General features: G+C 43.1%; 1 protein-coding gene across 1 annotated transcript in view; it reads right to left on the minus strand.

The window, feature by feature from the left end:
* Window positions 1-21,354, minus strand: part of LOC124552528 (carbonic anhydrase 1-like) — a 121,373-nt gene that overhangs the window by 99,509 nt on the left and 510 nt on the right. The window contains exon 2 of the mRNA XM_047126843.1: window positions 3,213-3,251. Coding sequence (XP_046982799.1) covers window positions 3,213-3,251 — 39 coding nt within the window. The remainder of the gene's footprint in view (window positions 1-3,212; window positions 3,252-21,354) is intronic.

Genomic DNA, 21,354 nt, shown 5'->3' on the forward strand with positions numbered 1-21,354 from the left:
CGCCCCCTGCCACGTCTTCACTGTTGTGTCCCCCCTACCCTCCACCTCTACACCCTTCATCTCCTTTCCCCCCAAGGTGGCTTCTGTCAACTCCCCCTCCCAGATGATGCCCTCTCTCCCTCCATTTATCCCTCCTATCAACTCTGATCCTCACACTCCCCCCTCCTTTCCTCCATCCTTTCCCTGTGCTCCCTCTTCCCCCTTCCATCCTCTTTTTTCCCCACCTCCCCTCTCTCTGCCCCCTTCTCACCCCGAGTCCTTTTGCATTTCCCTCCTCTGCCACTTCTCATTCCCTCTCGCGTCTGCCCTGCCCCTCTCCCCCTTTATGAGTCCCCTCCCTCCTTGGTTCCCCCCCCCCTTTTCGTTTTTCCTTCCTTCCTCCTTGTTCTTCCCCCTCCTCCAGGTCCCCCCCCCCATCTGCCTTTGGCTCGGGAGTGTCATATCTGTGACGCCATTTTCGTGCAGTGTTTTACAGTGAGTGTTTTACAGTGAGTATTCCGTGTTTGTTTTTTGGGAAGTGTTGCGATCGGCCATCATACTATCGCTGGGTGTGCTTTTTATCTCTTGCGAACAGCAACCAGACTGTCGCCATGATTTTTAATTGTGTCTGTACTATGTTACTTGTCTGATTCCTGTGTCTTTTATTAACATTGCCAACCCCTTTTGCTTTCTGTTTTAACTTTCCGCATTATTTCGCCATTTTACACTTTAAGTCACCGTTTTATCGCCTTTTTTCTTGTTTCTTTTCTTCTTCCGTTTTTTAAAAAAAAGTCTGTAGGCTGTAGAGCAGCGTAATAAGCTGCTGCCAATAAAGAAAAAAAAAAACCTCATCCAGTCAGTCTAATCTCGCTTACGTCGGTTTACACCTCGCTTTGCGCTAGACTGCTACTTCCTGGTTCGTGTACGAGTTTGTTTCCTTGTGACTCCGTTGTTCGATCTTGTTGTACTCGTTCTTTCCTTCGTTGGTTGTGTCCGTTGTGTCCCACCGCGCCTTCTGTCATTGCTACCCCGCGAACGTCCTGGTCGCAGTTACAACAGTTAAGTGAAGGCCGTTGGCGCTGCTTTAGCTGTGGTGAGAGCTAATGCTTGAAACTTGGTATTCTCAGCGCCGTCTTGACATTGTGCATCGAAGAATATCTGACTCCCTAATCATTTCCGAAATGGCATGTCCCATGCGTCTAGCTAAAACTACGCGTTCAAAATCTGTTAATTCCCATTGAGTGACCATAACCATGTCAGAAATCTTTACACATGAATCACCCGACTACAAATGACAACTCTGCCAATGCACTCTCCTTTTATACGTTGTGAATGAGGTTCTACTGCCATCCATATACGAGGGGCGTTTGAAAAGTCCGTGCAAAGTCCGAGAGATGGCACCAACTGCGCGTATCGAGGTCATGTTTAGTTAGTAGCATCTTAGGAAAGAACGCACACTAAGTTTCAGCCATATTGGTCTATTCCTTTGTGTTTGGCATTCGTGTGAATCAAGGAAGTCGAGTGATTGTCAAAAAATGGACGAAAAAGAATTTCGTGTAGCGATTAAACATTGCTTTATGAAAGACAAAACGCCTCAGGAGACTAAAGAGAAGCTTGATAAACATTACGGTGACTCTGCACCTTCGATTAGAACAGTTTATAAGTGGTTTCAAAATTTTTGGAGTGGCCATATGGGCACAAGTGATGCTGAACGTTCTGGACGCCCTGTGGAGGTTACCACTCCAGAAATCATTGATAAAATCCATGATATGGTGATGGATGACAGAAGAGTTAAGGTGCGTGAGATTGCTAGTGCTGTGGGCATCTCGAATGAACGGGTACATAATATTTTGCATAAACATTTGGACATGAGAAAGCTATCTGCAAGATGGGTTCCGCGAATACTCATGCTTGACCAAAAATGGAATCGTGTGAAGCGTTGCAAGGATGGTTTGCAGCTGTTCAGGAAGAATCTGCAGGACTGTAAGCGTTGTTTCGTCACTGTGGATGAAACATGGATAGATTACTATACTCCTGAGATCAAATAACAATCTAAACAATGGGTTAGCAAGAGAGAATCTGCACCAAAGAAGGCGAAGACCATTCCCTCGTCCGGAAAGGTTATGGCGACTGTCTTTTGCGTTTCACAAGGGATAATCCTCATCGACTATCTGTAAAAGGGTAAAACTATTACAGGTGCATATTATCCATAGTTACTGGGCCGTTTGAAAACCGAGCTGCAACAAAAACGCCGGCGAATGGACCGCAAAAGAGTCCTTTTATATCATAACAATGCATCGGCACACACCTCAACATTTGTGGTCGCAAAATTACGGGAAATAGGATTCCAACTCGTTTCACATCCTCCCCCCCCCCCCCCCCCCCCCCCATTCTTCAGACTTGGCTCCCTCGGACTGCCATTTGTTCCCCAATTTGAAGAAATGGCTGGCGGGACAAAGATTTTATTCAAACGAGGGGGTGATTGCAGCAACTAGTAGCTGTTTTGTGGACTTGGACAATTCCTATTATTAGGAAGGGATGAACAAATTCGAACAGCGTTGGACGAAGTGTATAAGTCTAAAAGGAGGCTATGTAGAAAAATAAAAAAGGTTAACCCCAAACACGTAAGTATAGTTTTTATTTTTCCACGGACTTTTCAAACGCCCCTTGTATCTGCGTATCGGTATCCCATGACTTTTTGTCACATCAAAGTATAGCAGTAATAAACACAATACACACGTGGATAAGAGTCCATCACAATTCATACAATCATTTTATGACTAACAGCTGTTTGCCTCGAACTAATCGTGGGACAGTTTTCTGGAGAAAAAGTAATGGATTTCTTGTTTAAAAAAACAAACACTGAAAACACGTAGAAGCATTCCACCTTACGCTTAAGGCGACAGAATTGGCGTTCAACGATAGAAGTTGGTACAGTTCGACGAAATTATAATATGATAAAAAAATTCTTTTAATAGTTTCCAACATGTATGCTCACACAATAAGGAAATAACCCCAGATAAGAAAAAAGGCAACAGAACGAAAGGGAAAGAGTATTGATATTCAGATATAGCAGTGCGACACTGTTTCCTTTGGCTGGAAAAACTTCAGCATAAACAATGACGATATTGAATAATAATAATAATAATTTGCTACTTCTCTGTATTAGATGTTTCTCCTCACACTTGGCTTCTTCACTCTGTGAGTTAGGTGGGATGCTGAATGGTACTCACCATATTCTCCTTCGTATGAAAAATCCACCTGGGCTTTTCCTGAAATAAACGGAAAAAGAACGTTAAAATATTTTCAACTGTGATGAGTAGCCTATCTAGAATCTCCGTCTGAAATACTCTCTGTGAAACTCTGTACGAGGTTTCTCCCTTGAGTTTAGTCACAACTCTGCCACCAAACTAAATAAGTCTCTTCTCCCACAACTCGTTGTCAGCTGTTGAATATACATTCATTACTTTGTGTACATACAGGGTAGTCAGAAACAGCCTGAAAAGCTTGTAATGATGTTGCAGCACAGGTTGTGATGAGAAGTAATTTCTAAGAAAAAATTCTATACATTGCGCCGTTTTCGAGCTACTTAGCATTGAAGTTAGCCAATAAGGCCGTTACATGCACATATTCAAGTGACCCGCCAGATACAGTTAGTGAAAGTTGTTCTCACATCATAAATTATAGCGCATGACACCGCTCAGCCTTTGACACAGATTTGACCCAAACTGCTGTCCTATGTCCAATGCTTGTTATCACTCTGTTTCGGAAACCAAACGAATACGCATCTGGCGACACAGTCCCTGGCAGGCCGCTCGAATTTGCACACACAATAGTAACCTCAGTAATAATTAACTCAGAAATGGCACAATATATCGAATTTTTTAAGCACTATTTCTGAACACAGCCTACCCTGCAACACCCTTACAAGCTTTTCGGACTGCTTCTGATCTCCATGTGTAGTGTCTGTTTGTGTGTGTGTGTGTGTGTGTGTGTGTGTGTGTGTGTGTGTGTGTGTGCGTGCGTGTGTGGAGAGAGAGAGAGAGAGAGAGAGAGAGAGAGAGAGAGAGAGAGAGAGAACTAGGGTGAGTTAAATATGCATAGAGAGAGATAGAACTACAGACAAAGACAGTGAATTAGACAGAAGTTAGAAAGATAGATACAATTGAAGAGAAAGAGAGAAAAATACTAAGAGTAAAAGGAAGAGAAAGTAGGCGACAAAGAAAGAGAATAAGTGAGAGACAAGGCAAAAGGAGAGGGAAAAACAAAAATAGTGGGGTATACAGATAGAGAAGAGAAAAGAGGAAGGGGCGAGGGGGGGAGAGAGAGAGAGAGAGAGAGAGAGAGAGCAATTGTGAAAGGGAGAAAAATTAGAAGGAAAGAAGGAGAAAGAAAAAAATAGGGTAAGGTGGGATAAAGTTACCAGAGCAGAAAGAGTATCCATTGCATGTTTTTTTTTTTTTGGCCTTGAACGGCGCTGCTGCCTGCCGAAACCAGTTACTGCAGTTCTACTACACAGCATCATTATTGCCAGAGAATTTTATAGAGGCAGCTTGCACCAGTAAAAGTTTTCCTGATTCTCACTCATCTGATTACTATTGCTGGCCTACTCACACACAGAGTAAAATTTTTGTATAATATCATTGTTTAAACAACGTCATTTGGCCTAGAACTACAGTGTGACCCACGATAAGTCACCCGATTGAATTTTGAACCTACAAGTATTCTATTGGGGCAATAGCTTTCAAATTGTGCGCTCAATTTCTTGCAGTTCATGGAAATTACGCCAGATATCGTTGCCAATCCATCACTTCCATTGTGAGTCCACCATTTCAGTTTGTCGCGATGGCAGATGAAGGACGGTTGACCATCGCACTATACTGGCATTTAGGTTTGGCCTTCTGAAAATGGCACTACCATATTTATCACGGGGCCGTTCCAGAACAAGTTCCATGCCTGCAATTTTGGGCCGATGGCTATTGTAGCCTCGGTGAGTCTCTTGTACTAAAAGGACGTCACATTTATATTCCGCACATAAATCAGCCAGTAAGGTCCCTTTGGCACACGAAAATCCCTCAGTATTTATCGAGATCATAACAAGCTGTCTTAAATAGACCCATTGGGAAGATTACTACTTCTGTGTTGACCGGTGGTGGGAGGATCAGGGGCTGCTAACATGCAAAGTGGCCCAGGGGACGCCCGACTGTACTGATTTTTCATTGTGTAATCGACACTGGAAGGCTTCTTCCTTGCACGGGACCAACATGCTGTTATTCTTTTCTTGGCTGCTGAAAGACAAACACCAGTAGACATCCATTGGAGAATGAAGAATGTGCATGGGGTAGGATGTCTGACAAAAACCACCGATGTGGAATGGTGCTCCAAGTTCAGTGCTGGGTCTGCTGCTACACGACGACGCGCGACCCCGTATCGTAAATGTGGTAATGGAGAAGTTACAACATCTCAAGTGAGAGACACTTGAGCACCCACCCTATAATATCGATCTCTACCCTATGCCTTCTGTCTCTTAAAAAAGTTCCTTGAAGGGATGTGCAGCAGGCAGTTACGGACTTCTTCACGTATCAGGACACGTCATTTCACCAAACGGGTATCTTCAACATGGTGCCCTGGTGGGATGATTTCCTCAGTGCTCATGGCGATTATGCCTGACAGGCATACCGATTCTGGACTGTACAGCCTTCGAAGGAAAACTTTCTGATCGCCCCTTACATTTACATCTACATGGATACTCTGCAAATCACACTCAAGTGCCTGGTAGAGTGTTCATCGAACCACCTTCGCAATTCTCTAATATTCCAACCACGTATAGCGCGCTGAAAGAATGAACACCTACATCTTTCCGTACGAGCGCTGATTTCCCTTATTTTATCTTGGTGATCATTCCTCCCTATGTATGTCGGTGTCAAAAAAATATTTTCGCATTCGGAGGAGAAAGTTGGTGATTGGAATTTCGTGAGAAGATTCCGTCGCAACGAAAAACCCCTTTGTTTTAATGATGTCCAGCCCAGATCCTGTATCAATTCAGTGACACTCTCTCTCATATTTCGCGATAATACAAGACGTGCTGCACTTCTTTGAACTTTTTCGATGTACTCCGTCAGTGCTGTCTGGTAAGGATTCCACATCGCGCAACAGTATTCTAAAAGAGTACGGACAAGCGTAGTGTAGGCAGTCTCCTTAGCAGATCTGTTACATTTTCTGTGTGTCCTGCCAATAAAACGTAGTCTTTGGTTAGCCTTCCCCACAACATTTTCTGTGTGTTCCTTCCAATTTAACCCTTTGTTTCCTGACATAAGAAAAAATTTATCTTTTAACATTTTCTTTGCAGAATTTATGCTATTGTGGCCTCAAATGACGGTAGGATTTTTTGTAAAATTTTATTTTATTTTTCACAACTTTTTTCTCTCCTGGTACTCAGAAGTACCGTCAGACTCCATGGACAGAATCACAACATGCGCAGAAAAATGCTCCAATTTTTTTAACTTGTACTTTATTCCACATAAATATTAAATATTTTTACATTAGAAAATTAATTAACAGAAATATGATATTTCTGAACTTTTTTTTTAATTTCGCATAAATTTATTCTAGAGCAACTTCACAATACATAGTAACTTAGCTATACATTTTTGACAGTATATACATATCACATATTTAGTGATACCTCATGAAATTGTAGAAAAGTTCTTTTTCTCATTGCAGCACAAATACACTTTACATGTACTACATTGTGAATGTGGTCTCGACCGAATTTTATTTTTCGCACACATTTCGCATCGTCCTCTTTTACAACTGAACACTACAAAATGGTTTCCTCGGTTGCCAAGACGTACATCCTTCGGAATAGAAAAGTTATCCTTCCTTCTCTTTGGGAGAGTTATTTCATCTTTACCAGAGTTTCTCTTTTTGAGATTTGGCACTTGCTGTTCATTCATTAGCCCTAGTGCCACAGAACGCCTGAATTCCAGCAGTGGCAGTGCCCTATGTAGATCACTGAAAATGACGTAAGCATTGACAAAAGCAATTTCTATTGCTCCCCAGATGAGACGGCGCCACCATTTCTTTGATCCCTTGTCAAGACCTTAAGTTGAACGTAATCTGTCTGCATGATCCACACTACACATGTTTTTATTGTAATCACATACAATAACTGGACATGGTATAGTCATACCAGTTCCATCTTTCTGTTTTCTTGTCACTACGCTCTGTTCAGTGCCATGGAAGTTTGACGCAAAATACAGTACTTTATTTTCCTTCCCTTGAAATACTGTTAGGTCTAAAGATGACTCTATGTGATTTGATTTAGACATTTTTCTTTAGGTAAATTCCCTGGCAAACCTTTCCTGTTTGTTCTAATTGTTCCACAGGCAAATGTATTTACGGATTTCTGTGTGAGAAAAAGTGGACAGAACAACTAGTGAGAGGTAACGCATTGTTGCTACAATAAAGTGTTCGCACAACCTGACGGTACTAGTAAGTCCGCCTTATATTTTCCACTTTATCTCATTCACTTGTAGCGTAATGCTTCCAACTATTATAAAAAAAAACAAAGAAGGTAAGTACGTACAATGGAAAACTCAACGGAAGTTTCAATAAATTGCGCACAAATTCAGGCAACACCATGGAAACAAGCACTCACAATCTTCTGTTTTCACAGCAGCGCGCGAAAAACAATTTCAAGCTCTGACCGCCAGAGAGGTCTATGTATTGCACAATAACATCTATGAAACAGTAGAGCAGGGTTACTGTTACGTACCGACAGGCTCTCAGATCACGAAACTGCACCACGAGAAAATAATGAGAGTCAAAACTTACTGGTACTTTTAAGTACCGCCAGGCGACAAAGGGTTAAGTTGTTCGTAATTGTAATACTAGGTATTTAGTTGAATTTACGGCTTTTAGATTAGACTGATTTGTCATGTAACCGATGTTTAACGAGTTGCTTTTAGCACTCATGTGGATGACATCACACTTTTCGTTATTTAGGGTCAACTGCCACTTTTCGCACCATTCAGATATCTTTTCTAAATCGTTTTTCAGTTTGTTTTGGTCTTCTGATGACTTTATTAGTCGATGAACGACAGCGTAATCTGCAAACAACCGAAGACGGCTGCTCTGATTTTCTCCAAAATCGTTAATGTAGATAAGGAATAGCAAAGGACCTATAACACTATCTTGGTGAACGTCAGATATCGGTTACAGTTGTCATTTGTGTTTGATAAGGTACGATATTTTGCTGTGTCAACTCTTTACTTGAGGTTTACATGTCGTATACGCAGAGCGAAGCACAATGGGGTTACCATAATAGTGGAACATTCATTCTCGTTGCCCTCTAATATGGTATGTGATCACCTCGGACGGCCAGTATAGTTGCACACCTGCATGGAATGGACAGTATGAGGTTATCAATCAGCTCTCGAGGGATATCTGGTCATTCTTCCATGAGTGCAATATCCAGCTTTGCAACCGTTGTGGGAGGTGCTGGTCTGGCTACAATGAGTATGCCAAGTGTATCCCAGACAGGCTCAATCGGTTTTACGTCCGGTGAACGAGCTGGCCTCTCCATTCATTCAATTCCCTCAGATTCAAGCATGTTGTCCACCAGTACAGCTCTGTGGGGACGAGCGTTATCGTCCACCAGGAGGAACCTGTCTCCTGTGGCACCAGCGTAGGGCACAACAAAAGGACGAAGGATCTCGTCTCTATACCTCTGAGCAATCAAAGCGGCATCTGAATCGCATAGAGGTCCGTACGTTCTGCAATACTGACTCCAGCCCACACTATTCGTCAACCACCACGATATGGTGATGTTTCCTGCACACAAGCAGGACTGTTCTACATCTACGTGATTACTCTGCTATTCACAATAAAGTGCCTGGAAGAGGGTTCAATGAACCACCTTCAAGCTGTCTCTCTACCGTTCCACTCTCGAATGGCACACGGGAAAAACGAGCACTTAAATTTTTCTGTAGGACTGTTCTACATCTACACCTACGTGATTACTCTGCTATTCACAATAAAGTGCCTGGCAGAGGGTTCAATGAACCACCTTCAAGCTGTCTCTCTACCGTTCCACTCTCGAACATCACGCGGGAAAAAAGAGCACTTAAATTTTTCTGTGCAAGCCCTGATTTCTCTTATTTTATCGTGATGATGATTTCTCCCTATGTAGGTGAGTGCCAACAGAATGTTTTCGCAATCGGAGGAGAAAACTCGTGATTGAAATTTCATGAGAAGATCCCGTCGCAACGAAAAACGCCCCTGTTCTAATGATTGCCACTCCAATTCACGTATCATGTCTGTGACACTATCTCCCCTATTTCGCGATAATACAAAACGAGTTGCCCTTCTTTGTACTTTTTCGACGCCATCCGTCAGTCCCACCTGATGCGGATCCCACACCGCACAGCAATACTCCAGAACAGGGCGGACAAGCGTGGTGTAAGCAGTCTCTTTAGTGGACCTGTTGCACCTTCTAAGTGTTCTGCCAATGAATCGCAGTCTTTGGTTTGCTCTACCCGCAATATTATCAATGTGATCGTTCCAATTTAGGTTATTTGTAATTGTAATCCCTAAGTATTTAGTTGAATTTACAGCCTTCAGTTTTGTGTGAGTTATCGCGTAATCGAAATTTAGCTGATTTCTTTTAGCACTCATGTGAATAACTTCATACTTTTCCTTATTCAGGGTCAATTGACACTTTTCGCACCATACAGATATGTTATCTAAAACATTTTGCAAGTCGTTTTGATCATCTGATGACTTTACAAGACGGTAAATGACAGCATCATCTGCAAACAATCCAAGATGGCTACTCAGATTGTCTCGTATGTCGTATAGATCAGGAACAATAATACTTCCTTGGGGATCGCCGGATATTACTGCTGTTTTACTCGATGACTTTCCGTCTATTACTACGAACTGTGATCTTTCTGACAGGAAATCACGAATCCAGTCGCACAACTGAGGCGATACTCCGAAGCCATTCAGTTTGATTAGAAGACGCTTGTGAGGAACGGTGTCGAAAGCATTCTCGAAATCTAAAAATATGGAATCAATTCGACATCCCTTGTCGTAGCACTTACTACTTCATGAGTATAAAGAGCTAGTTGTGTTTCACAAGAACGATATTTTCTGAATCCGTGCTATGTGTCAATAAATCGTTTTCTTCGAGGTACTTCATAATGTTCGAATACAGTATATGTTCCAAAACCCTACTGCAAATCGACGTTAGTGATATAGGCCTGTAATTCAGCGAATTACTCCTACTTCCCTTTTTGGGTATTGGTGTGATTTGAGCAATTTTCCAGTCTTTAGGTACGTATCTTTCTGTGAGCGAGTGGTTCTATATAATTCCTAAATATGGAGCTATTTTATCAGCATACTCTGAGAGGAATCTGACTGGTATACAATCTCGACCGGAGGCCTTGCCCATATTAAGTGATTTAAGCTGCTTCGTTACTCCGAGGATATCTACTTCTATCTTTCTCATCTTGGCAGTTGTTCTCGATTGGAATTCAGGAATATATACTTCGTCCTCTTTGGTGAAGGAGTTTCGGAAAACCGTGTTAAATAACTCTGCTTTAGTGGCACTGTCATCAGTGACTTCACCGTTGTTATCGCGCAGTGAAGGTATTGATTGTGTCTTGCCACTGGTGTGGTTTATGTATGACCAGAATCTCTTTGGCTTTTCTGCCAGATTTCGAGACAGAATTTCGTTGTGGAAATCCCGAGTTACACGTTGTCTCCAGATGAGGGAACGACTGTTGCCCGGCTAAACACAAAATCTTGACTCATCTGTGAACAGCACGCGGCGCAGTGCGTTACGACCCAATCCCGATGTTCCTCCGCCCATTTTCTGCGGGCTAAACGGTGTCGTGGTTTGAATGGGACACGCAGGACAGGCCTCCATGCGTAGGAGCCACATTCTCGAAGGTGATTTCGGACTGTTTGTGTTGATAATGCGCGGCCTGTTGCTGCCTGGAAAGTGCGCAGCTGCATTCAGCCTCCTGTCTCGACGGGTTGTTAACCGGAGATGAAGGTCATCTCTTGGTGATGTTGCCCGTGGACGACCTCGGGCTTTCCTTCCTTTAACATCTCCTGTTGTCTGAAATCGTGCCCCGGTCCTGGAAATTACACTGTGGGACACTCCAATACCTGCAGCCACTTCCCTATGTGCCTGTCCCACTTCCAACCGTCCTATGGCTCTCCATGCCATACGTCGGGTAAGTGAACCCAACTGTGTGAACCCAACTGCTTGTGTAATTATTTTGGTGGAGTAAACACAAGTGAACACCAACCCACTCTGCAGCAACTTTCCGTTATTAACACTATCTCGGTGACTGTAATGTTGTTGTCTCCATTCCGTAGAACCGACAGAAAGACGTCGATTCATTCTGCCGCTGACAATACTTCAGAACCTAGCTATCTCGGCTGATAAAATGGCTCTGAGCACTATGGGGGTCATCAGTCCCCTAGAACTTAGAACTACTTAAACCTAACTAACCTAAGGACATCACACACATCCATGCCCGAGGCAGGATTCGAGCCTGCGACCGTAGCGGTCTCGCGGTTCCAGACTGAAGCACCTAGAACCGCTCGGCCACACCGGCCGTCTCAGCTGACCCCCTAATTGTTTTGATCAGTGTATATAGAGTGCTGGGAAAATGGAAATGTATGCTCACTGTGCTCTGTTAGAATAAATATTCAATTTTAGTGCTGGTTCAAAGTTACACTGTCATTCAGGATAACTTTAGACCAGTCTTAAAAAAACCAAAAACAATTTTTCCTATATCTAATACCCTGGGGTGAATTAGTTCGTGTCAGAAAGAAATCATGTGCCAACAAAAAGTAAAAACAAACAGTGTTAATTCAGTACTGCAGGTTTACTTTGAAATATCAATGTATTTGTATCGACCTGACATTGTTCTACTTAAATCATTGTCGCAAGAACATTTCTTCACAGCTAATACAGTTAAAGGATAATCACAAGCCCAAGACTTGTAGACAGTAGAAGAAGAATGGGTATCTCTGAGGGATGAAGTAGTGAAGGCAGCAGAGGATCAACTAAGTAATAAGACGAGGGCTAGTAGAAATCCTTGGGTAACAGAAGAAATATTGAATTTAATTGGTGATAGGGGAAAATATAAAAATGCTGTAAATGAAGCAGGCAAAAAGGAATACAAACGTCTCAAAAATGAGATCGACAGGAAGTGCAAAATGGCTAACCAGCGATGGCTAGAGGACAAATGTAAGGATGTAAAGGCTTATCTCACTAGGGGTAAGGTAGATACTGCCTACAGGAAGATTAAAGAGACCTTTGGAGAAAAGAGAACCACTTGTATGAATATCAAGAGCTCAGATGGAAACCCAGTTCTAAGCAAAGAAGGGAAAGCAGAAAGGTGGAAGGAGTATATAGAGGGTCTATACAAGGTCAATGTACTTGAGGACAATATTATGGAAATGGAAGAGGATGTAGATGGAGATGAAATGGGAGACACAATACTGCGTGAAGAGTTTGACAGAGCAGTGAAAGACCTGAGTCGAAACAAGGCCCCGGGAGTAGACAACATTCCATTAGAACTACTGACGGCCTTGGGAGAGCCAGTCCTGACAAAACTCTACCATCTGGTGAGCAAGGTGTATGAGACAGGTGAAATACCCTCAGACGTCAAAAGAATATAATAATTCCAATCCCAAAGAAAGCAGGTGTTGACAAATGTGAAAATTACTGAACTATCAGTTTAATAAGTCACGGTGGCAAAATACTAACACGAATTCTTTACAGACGAATGCAAAAACTGATAGAAGCCGACCTCTGGGAAGATCAAGTTTGGATTCCGTAGAAATGTTGGAACACGTGAGGCAATACTGACCCTACGACTTATCTTCGAAGCTAGATTAAGGAAAGGCAAACCTACGTTTCTAGCATTTGTAGACTTAGAGAAAGCTTTTGAGAATGTTGACTGGCATACTCTATTTCAAATTCTAAAGGTGGCAGGGGTAAAATACAGGGAGCGAAAGGCTATTTACAATTTGTACAGAAACCAGATGGCAGTTGTAAGAGTCGAAGGGCATGAAAGGGAAGCAGCAGTTGGGAAAAGAGTGAGACAGGGTTGTAGCCTCTCCTCGATGTTATTCAATCTATATATTGAGCAAGCAGTAAAGGAAACAAAAGAAAAATTCGGAGTAGGTATTAAAATCCATGGAGAAGAAATAAAAACTTTGAGGTTCGCCGATGACACTGTAATTCTGTCAGAGGCACCAAAAGACCTGAAAGAGCAGTTGAACGGAACGGATAGTGTCTTGAAAGGAGGGTATAAGATGAACATCAACAAAAGCAAAACGAGGATAATGGAATGTAGTCAAATTAAATCGGGTGATGCTGAGGGTATCAGATTAGGAAATGAGACACTTAAAGTAGTAAAGGAGTTTTGCTATTTGGGGAGCAAAATAACTGACGATGGTCGAAGTATAGAGGATATAAAATGTAGACTGACAATGGCAAGGAAAGCGTTTCTGAAGAAGAGAAATTTTTTAACATCGAGTATAGATTTAAGTGTCAGGAAGTGTTTCTGAGAGTATTTCTGTGGAGTGTAGCCACGTATGGAAGTGAAACATGGACGATAAATAGTTCGGACAAGAAGAGAATCGAAGCTTTCGAAATGTGGTGCTACAGAAGAATGCTGAAGATTAGATGGGTAGATCACATAACTAATGAGGAGGTATTGAATAGAATTGGGGAGAAGAGGAGCTTGTGGCACAACTTGACTAGAAGAAGGGATCGGTTGGTAGGAAATGTTCTGAGGCATCAAGGAATCACCAATTTAGTATTGGAGGGCAGCGTGGAGAGTAAAAATGGTAGAGGGAGACCAAGAGATGAATACACTAAGCAGATTCAGAAGGATGTAGGTTGCAGTAGGTACTGGGAGATGAAGAAGCTTGCACAGGATAGAGTAGCATGGAGAGCTGCATCAAACCAGTCTCAGGACTGAAGAGCACAACAACAACAGCATGACTTGTAGGAAGTTGGAAAGACATCTGAAATACTATCTAGAAACCTCAGAGGTAATAAAACTGTTACTTTTAGTACGCAATAACGCAAGGAGGTAGAGCAGCAGCCATTTACAACAGAAGAGTTAAGCGGCACAAAGATACCCTGACTGTCAAGACGTTATCCTGATTGAATTTATTTAAATGAATTAAATCGCAATTCATTGTTTTGACAATAATTTGTTGGTGTTTTCAATGCGTCCATCATAGTGCTTGGTGATGAACGGTATTTTTCGTGTTTCCGTCGGGAGAGAAAACGAATAGCGCCAATTTTTACCGACTTTCGAGCGCGCCACGTACAACTGCCCATGGCAAAACCACGAAAATTCAAGGTTTTCTTACACACTTCCACTGACTGATTTTGCGATTTATCAATCGCCGTTGGAAATGCAAGGCGAACCGGAAACTTGATGCACTTAAATTAAACAGAAAGGCAATTGGAAACAGCCAATTCTTGGAGTCTGAACGTCCTCGCCTTTGAACCTTCATATGACTCCGTAGGCACGCAGTTTTGTTAGAAGACAAGCGTCTTCTAACCAAACGGCGTACGTACGGAGTATCGCCTCAGCTGTGCGACTGGATTCGTGATTTCCTGTCAGAAAGGTCACAGTTCGTAGTAACAGACGGAAAATCATAGAGTAAAACAGAAGTGATATCCGGCGTTCCCCAACGAAGTGTTATAGAGCCTCCATTGTTCACGATTTATATTAACGACATGGGAGACAATCCAAGCAGCCGTCTTGGATTGTTTGCAGATGATGCTGTCGTTTACCGTCTTGTTGAGTCGTCAGATGGTCGAAACGACTTGCAAAATTATTTAGATAGGATATCTGTATGGTGCGAAAAGTGGCAATTGACCCTGAATAAGGAAAGTTGTGAGGTTATTCGCATGAGTGGTGAAAGAAATCAGCAAAATTTCGACTGCGTGACACAAATCTGAAGGCTGGGAGATGAAGAAGCTTGCACAGGATAGAGTAGCGTGGAGAGCTGCATCAAACCAGTGTCAGGACTGAAGACCACAACAACAACACATATTGGTTGTTAATTTGAGAACTTTCACGTATCTCCACAACGCTGATGACTTCAACCCAGTGTTTATTCCACCACCAGCTGTTGATCTTGGAATGGTCGGCAGGGTTTGGCGAAAATGGCCCAACAGCAGAATCACCGTACCTCGAAAGAGGTCCACATTATTGCACAAATCTTCCAACGTTCTATCGAGTTCCCCCCCCCCCCCCCCCCTCTTCTTCCCGCCCCAACCCCTTCCCTCCGAGTGCTCGTTTGTATGCCATCGTACACTCATCCCAAATGATCATTGTGCACTTTTGTAGAATTTTCGACATTTCTGAATTTTTGGAGCTGTTGCACGTCTGTTCATCTATTGCAGTGATTCCTAACCTGGGGGCAACTACCCACTGAGGGGTAAAATGAGATTTCCTGATGGTTAAAGAGCCAAAAGGTTTCATTCTGTTTCAGTCATAAAACTAAACTACTTTTAAAACATCATTGCTATTACCTCAATTTTGTAAAACGTTGACACTGATTATATAAGTTATCTGGAATTACTTTTTCCTCAATTACTAGTATTAACGCATGACACCACACATTGGAGGTCGCAGGCAAATCACACAGACCACCGAGTACACACGTCCTTTGTGCTTTGAACTGTAAATCTACGAAAGAAAAATGAGACATACACTGAAGAGCCAAAGAAACTGATACATCTGCCTAATATCGTGCAAGGCCCCCGTGTGCAGAAGTGCCACGACGTGGCATGGTCTCGACTTATATCTGAAGTAACGCTGGAGGGAATTGACACCATGAATCCTGCAGCGCTGCCCATAAATCCGTAAGAGTACGAGGGGGTGGAGATCTCTTCTGAACAGCACGTTGTAAGGCATCCCAGATATGCTCAATAATGTTCATGTCTGGGGAGTTCGGTGGCCAGCGGAAGTGTTCAAACTCAGAAGAGTGTTCCTGGAGTCACTCTGTAGTAATTTGGACCTGTGGGGTGTCGCATTGTCCTGTTGGAATTGCCCAAGTCCGTCGGAATGCACAATGGACAAATGGACATGAATGGATGCAGGTGATCAGACAGGATGCTTACGTATGTGTCACCTGCCAGAGTCGTATCTAGACGTATCAGGGGTCCCATATCACTCCAACTCCACACGCCCCACACCATTACAGAGCCCCCACCTGCTTGAACAGTCCCCTGCTGACATGCAGCGTCCATGCATTAATGAGGTTGTGTCCATACCCGTGTACATCCATCCGCTCGACACAATTTAAAAGTCGAGTCGTCCGACCAGGAAACATGTTTCCAGTCATCAAAAGTCCAATGTCGGTGCTCACGGGCCCAGGCGAAGCGTAAAGCTTTGTGTCGTGCAGTCATCAAGTCTACACGAGTGGGCTTTCGGCTCCGAAAAGTCACATCGATAATGTTCGCAAGGTGACACTTGTTGACGGCCCGGCATTAAAATCTGCGGCAATTTGCGGAAGTGTTGCACTTCTGTCACGTTGAACGATTCTCCTCACTCGTCGTTGCCACGGCTGCGGTTAGCCTTGACACTGCATCACAGACGGGAGCGCCTTCGATGGTGTACTCAACGACGAACCTGGGTGCACGAATGGCAAAACGTCATTTTTTCGGATGAATCCAGGTTCTGTTTACAGCATCATGATGGTCGCAGCCGTGTTTGGCGACATCGCGATGAACGCACAATTGAAGCGTGTATTCGTCATCGCCGTACTGGCGTATCACCCGGCGTGATGGTATGGGGTGCCATTGGTTACGCGTCTCGGTTACCTCTTGTTCGCCTTGACGGCACTTTGAACAGTGGGCGTTACATTACATATGTGTTACGACCCGTGGCTCTACCCTTCATTCGATCCCTCTGAAACCCTACATTTCAGCAGATTAATGCACGACCGCATGTTGCGCGTCCTGTACGGGCCTTTCTGGATACAGAAAATGTTCGACTGCTGCCCTGGCCAACACATTCTCCAGAGCTCTCATCAATTGAAAACGTCTGGTCAGTGGTGGCCGAGCAAGTGGCTCGTCACAATACGCCAGTCACTACTCCTGATGAACTGTGGTATCGTGTTGAAGCTGCATGGGCAGCTGTACCTGTACACGCCATCCAAGCTCTGTTTGACTCAATGCCCGTTTATCATCTGCATTTCTTCTTGGTGTAGCAATTTTAATGGCCAGTAGTATAACTTTCATCATTTTAAACGCAAAAGTTTCCAAAGACAATTCTTTTTCAATCTGAAGTTTAGTTAGGTGTTAAAATTAATGATTGGTGCGGTGGGGGGAAGGGGGGGGGGGGCGGGAGGAGGGCTGGCCGGTGTGACCGAGCGGTTAAAGGCGCTTCAGTCTGGAACCGCGTGGCCGCTACGGCCGCAGGTTCGAATCCTGCCTCGGGCATGGATGTGTGTCATGTCCTTAGGTTAGTTAGGTTTAAGTAGTTCTATGTTCTAGGGGACTAATGACCACAGCAGTTAAGTCCCATAGTGCTCAGAGCCATTTGAACCATTTTTTGAGCGGGAGGAGGGGGAAGGCAGTTGAGGGGTGCGAGTGGTTTAGGGTCGTCGTGGGGGGGGGGGAGGGGTACTAGATAATATCTGATTACACTCAGGGGTAGTTGCGTAAGAAAGGTAGGGAACCACTGATCTACCGTTTGCAAATTCTATTGCAGTTTGAGCGCAGAACGAATTCTTCGTACTTCTCCTAACAACGTGGCAGCGATTCCAGGTGATCCTACAGCCAGCGCTATTTGACTTCGAGAGCGAATCGGAGCTGAAATCCAAATTTCCGAGACCGAGCGAGGTGGCGCGGTGGTTAGACACTGGACTCGCATTCGGGAGGACGGCGGTTCAATCCCGCGTCCGGCCATCCTGATTTAGGTTTTCCGTGATTTCCCTAAATCGCTCCAGGCAAATGCCGGGACGGTTCCTCAGAAAGGGCACGGCCGACTTCCTTCCCCATCCTTCCCTAATTCGATGAGACCGATGACCTCGCTGTCTGGTCTCCTTCCCCACCAACGCAACGCAACCCCAAATTTCCGACTTTTCCCTTGAATTTTCCAAGAACTGTCTTTCATACAAGCCTTGTCTTGAGAATTACCAACTCAACGAAGACAAATCAGCTGAATCGGTGGAGCCGTTCTCAAGTGATGATCTTTTATACACGCGGCAAATGAGTTTTATTTATATAGATTAGGGAATTGCATATACAGTATATTCTAAATTCATTGCCCCTCTCTCTGAGTCCATCTTCTTATCCTCCCTCTCTCTCTCTCCCTTTGTACATCTCCTCCCATCTATCAGTCCACTTCCTCTGCCACCACCTCTGTGTCCATTTTCGTCTAAATGTTCAGTAGAGTATCGTGCAAAAGACTGTAACACAATATATTACAAAAATATATTGTGTATGTCCAAATGTTCATTAGAGTATGGTGTAAGAATTGGAAGTAAATCGGTCAAAAACCTTTCCAGGTTTCTCGTGACAACTCTTTTCCCTTTCTATAGGGTGACTCAGCAGGAAAGATACATGCTTTGAGACGCGATATTATCAGTGATTCTGAACAAAAAACTTCACATGGACATATGCCCTATTGCGAGTGGTTTCCGAGACAGGACACGTTTAATATCATTGTTGTGATTTTCCACGAACAATACGAGACTAGAATAGAAGGGAGAACCTATACAGGTACTCAAGGTACCCTCTGCCACACACCGTCAGGTGGCTTGCGGAGTATGGATGTAGATGTAGATGTACGTTTTTCTTTAATAACTCGAAAACCGCACACTTCAACGAAAACGTCTCAGTACACAAGTAAACCAAATTAAATTCACAACAAAAAAGGGCCTATTTATTTTTTATCTAGGTCTAACAGTTTGCGCGAAAAGATCGCGAGCATATTGGAAATCGCTGTAGCTTAGGTACTTTTTGTTGGCCAGTTTCAGGTGGTTTTCCGACTTGATAGGCAACGAGAGTCTTGTATCAAAATGTTCGTCTTAACTTCCTCTTAACTACTGTGGTACGTTGTAAACAATGACAATGAATAATACATAAAATAAATAGAAAAGCACATTAAAAGTGTTCTGTCTCGAAAACTATTCGGAATAGGGCATATGTCCACAACAAGTTTTTTGTTCAGAATCGCTAATGCTATCACCCCTAGTTCACGTACCTTTCCTTCTGACTCACACTATATGTTACATACACATGTATAAATTACATATATTACAAAAGTATGTAGTCTGTCTGTCTATGTCAGTCCGAATCTTAGAGTATCGTGTAAAAATTTGAAGTAAATAACTCAAGAACTTTTCGAGATTTGTGGCAACTACGCTTCCCCTTTATATGTTACACATATATGTATATATTATATATATTACAAAAATGTGTCCCCCCCATGAACCATGGACCTTGCCGTTGGTGGGGGAGGCTTGCGTGCCTCAGCGATACAGATGGGCGTACCGTAGGTGCAACCACAACGGAGGGGTATCTGTTGAGAGCCCAGACAAACGTGTGGTTCCTGAATAGGGGCAGCAGCCTTTTCAGAAGTTGCAGGGGCAACAGTCTGAATGACTGACTGATCTGGCCTTGCGGCCTTGCTGTGCTGGTACTGCGAACGGCTGAAAGCAAGGGGAAACTACAGCCGTAATTTTTCCCGAGGGCATGCAGCTTTACTGTATGTGCATGGAGAGGTGCGTAAAACCAGTCTCAGGACTGAAGACCACAACAACAACAACAACAAAAATGTGCAGGCTATGTCCGTTCGAACGTTCATTAGAGTGTTGTGTAAAAACGTGTAGTAAATCGAGATTTACTGTAACAAAATTTTCCCTTTATATATTACACATGTATTTATGTATTATACAGTATATATAACAGTCAAAGTGATTTTTCTTACTTATGAAAATATGTGATGACAGAACTGTCACATCGAACGCAAAGAATTTTTTTCAATTTTCTTTTTCATACCACAAATACCATTCCCATCCACAATTACGAAGAAAAAGGTCAACCAAATTGACTAGCGTTTCTCAAGTGGTGATGTTTCACAATTGATTTTAATTTCGGGTTTTTCCGGTGGATTTTACAAAAATTCTCTTTCATACGAACCTCGTCTTGACAATTACGAACACAACAAAAGCAAAAATCAACGATACCTCTCGAGCCATTCTTAATTGATGATATTTCATACATGCGGCAGTTGACGTTAATTTCCGAGTTTTCCGTTGGATTTTGTCAAAAATCTGCTTTCATACAGACCTCTTACTGACAATTACGAACACAACAACAACAAAAGAAAAATTATCCAAATCAGTCGAGCATTTCTCAAGAGATGATCTTCCACGCAAGCCGCAAATGATTTTTATTTATAGAGATTTCGACACTCTAAAATGGTGCAAGATGTGCGAAATTCTGGAAAAGACAGCGTTAAGCTATAGGGAGAGACGGGTAATTTGCAACACGTGCAAGAGCAAAGGCGGAATAATAAGAGTGGACGACTAAGATCGATGTGCTCGGATTAAAAGGATGTAAGACAGGGATGTAGTGTTTCGCCCCTACTGTTCAATCTGTTCATCGAAGAAGCAATGATGGAAATAAAAGAAAGATTCAGGACTCGGCTTAAAATTGAAGGTGAAAGGGTATCAATGATACGATTTGCTGACATATTGCTATCCTGAGTGAAAATGGAGAAGAATTATAAGATCTGCTGAATGGAATGAACAGTCTAATGAGTACAGAATATGGATTAAGAGTAAATCGAAGAAAGTAACGAAAAGTAACAGAAATGAGAACAACGAGAAACTGATCATCAGGATTGATGGTCACGAAGTAGATGAAGTTAAGGAATTCTGCTACCTGGGCAGCAAAGTAACCAATGACGGACCGAGTAAGGACATGAAGAGCAGACTAGCACTGGTAAAAAGGGCATTCCTGGCCAAAGGAAGTTTACTAGTAGCAAACATAGGGCTTGATTTGAGGAAGAAATTTCTGACAGTGTATGTGTGGAGTACAGCATTGTATGGTAGTGAAACATGGACTGTGGGAAAACCGAAACAGAAGAGACTCGAAGCATTTGAGATGTGGTGCTACCGCGTAATGTTGAGAGTTAGGAGGACTGATGAGGTAAGGAATGAGGAGGTTGTGCGTAGAATCGGAGAGGAAAGGAATAAGTGGAAAATACTGAGAAGGAGAAGGGAAGGATGATAGAACATCTAATATAAGACGTCAGGGAATGACTTCCATGGTGCCAGAGGGAGCTGTAGAGGGCAAAAACT

Source organism: Schistocerca americana, chromosome 10 (genome assembly GCF_021461395.2).
Source record: "Schistocerca americana isolate TAMUIC-IGC-003095 chromosome 10, iqSchAmer2.1, whole genome shotgun sequence".
Lineage (NCBI taxonomy): Eukaryota > Metazoa > Arthropoda > Insecta > Orthoptera > Acrididae > Schistocerca > Schistocerca americana.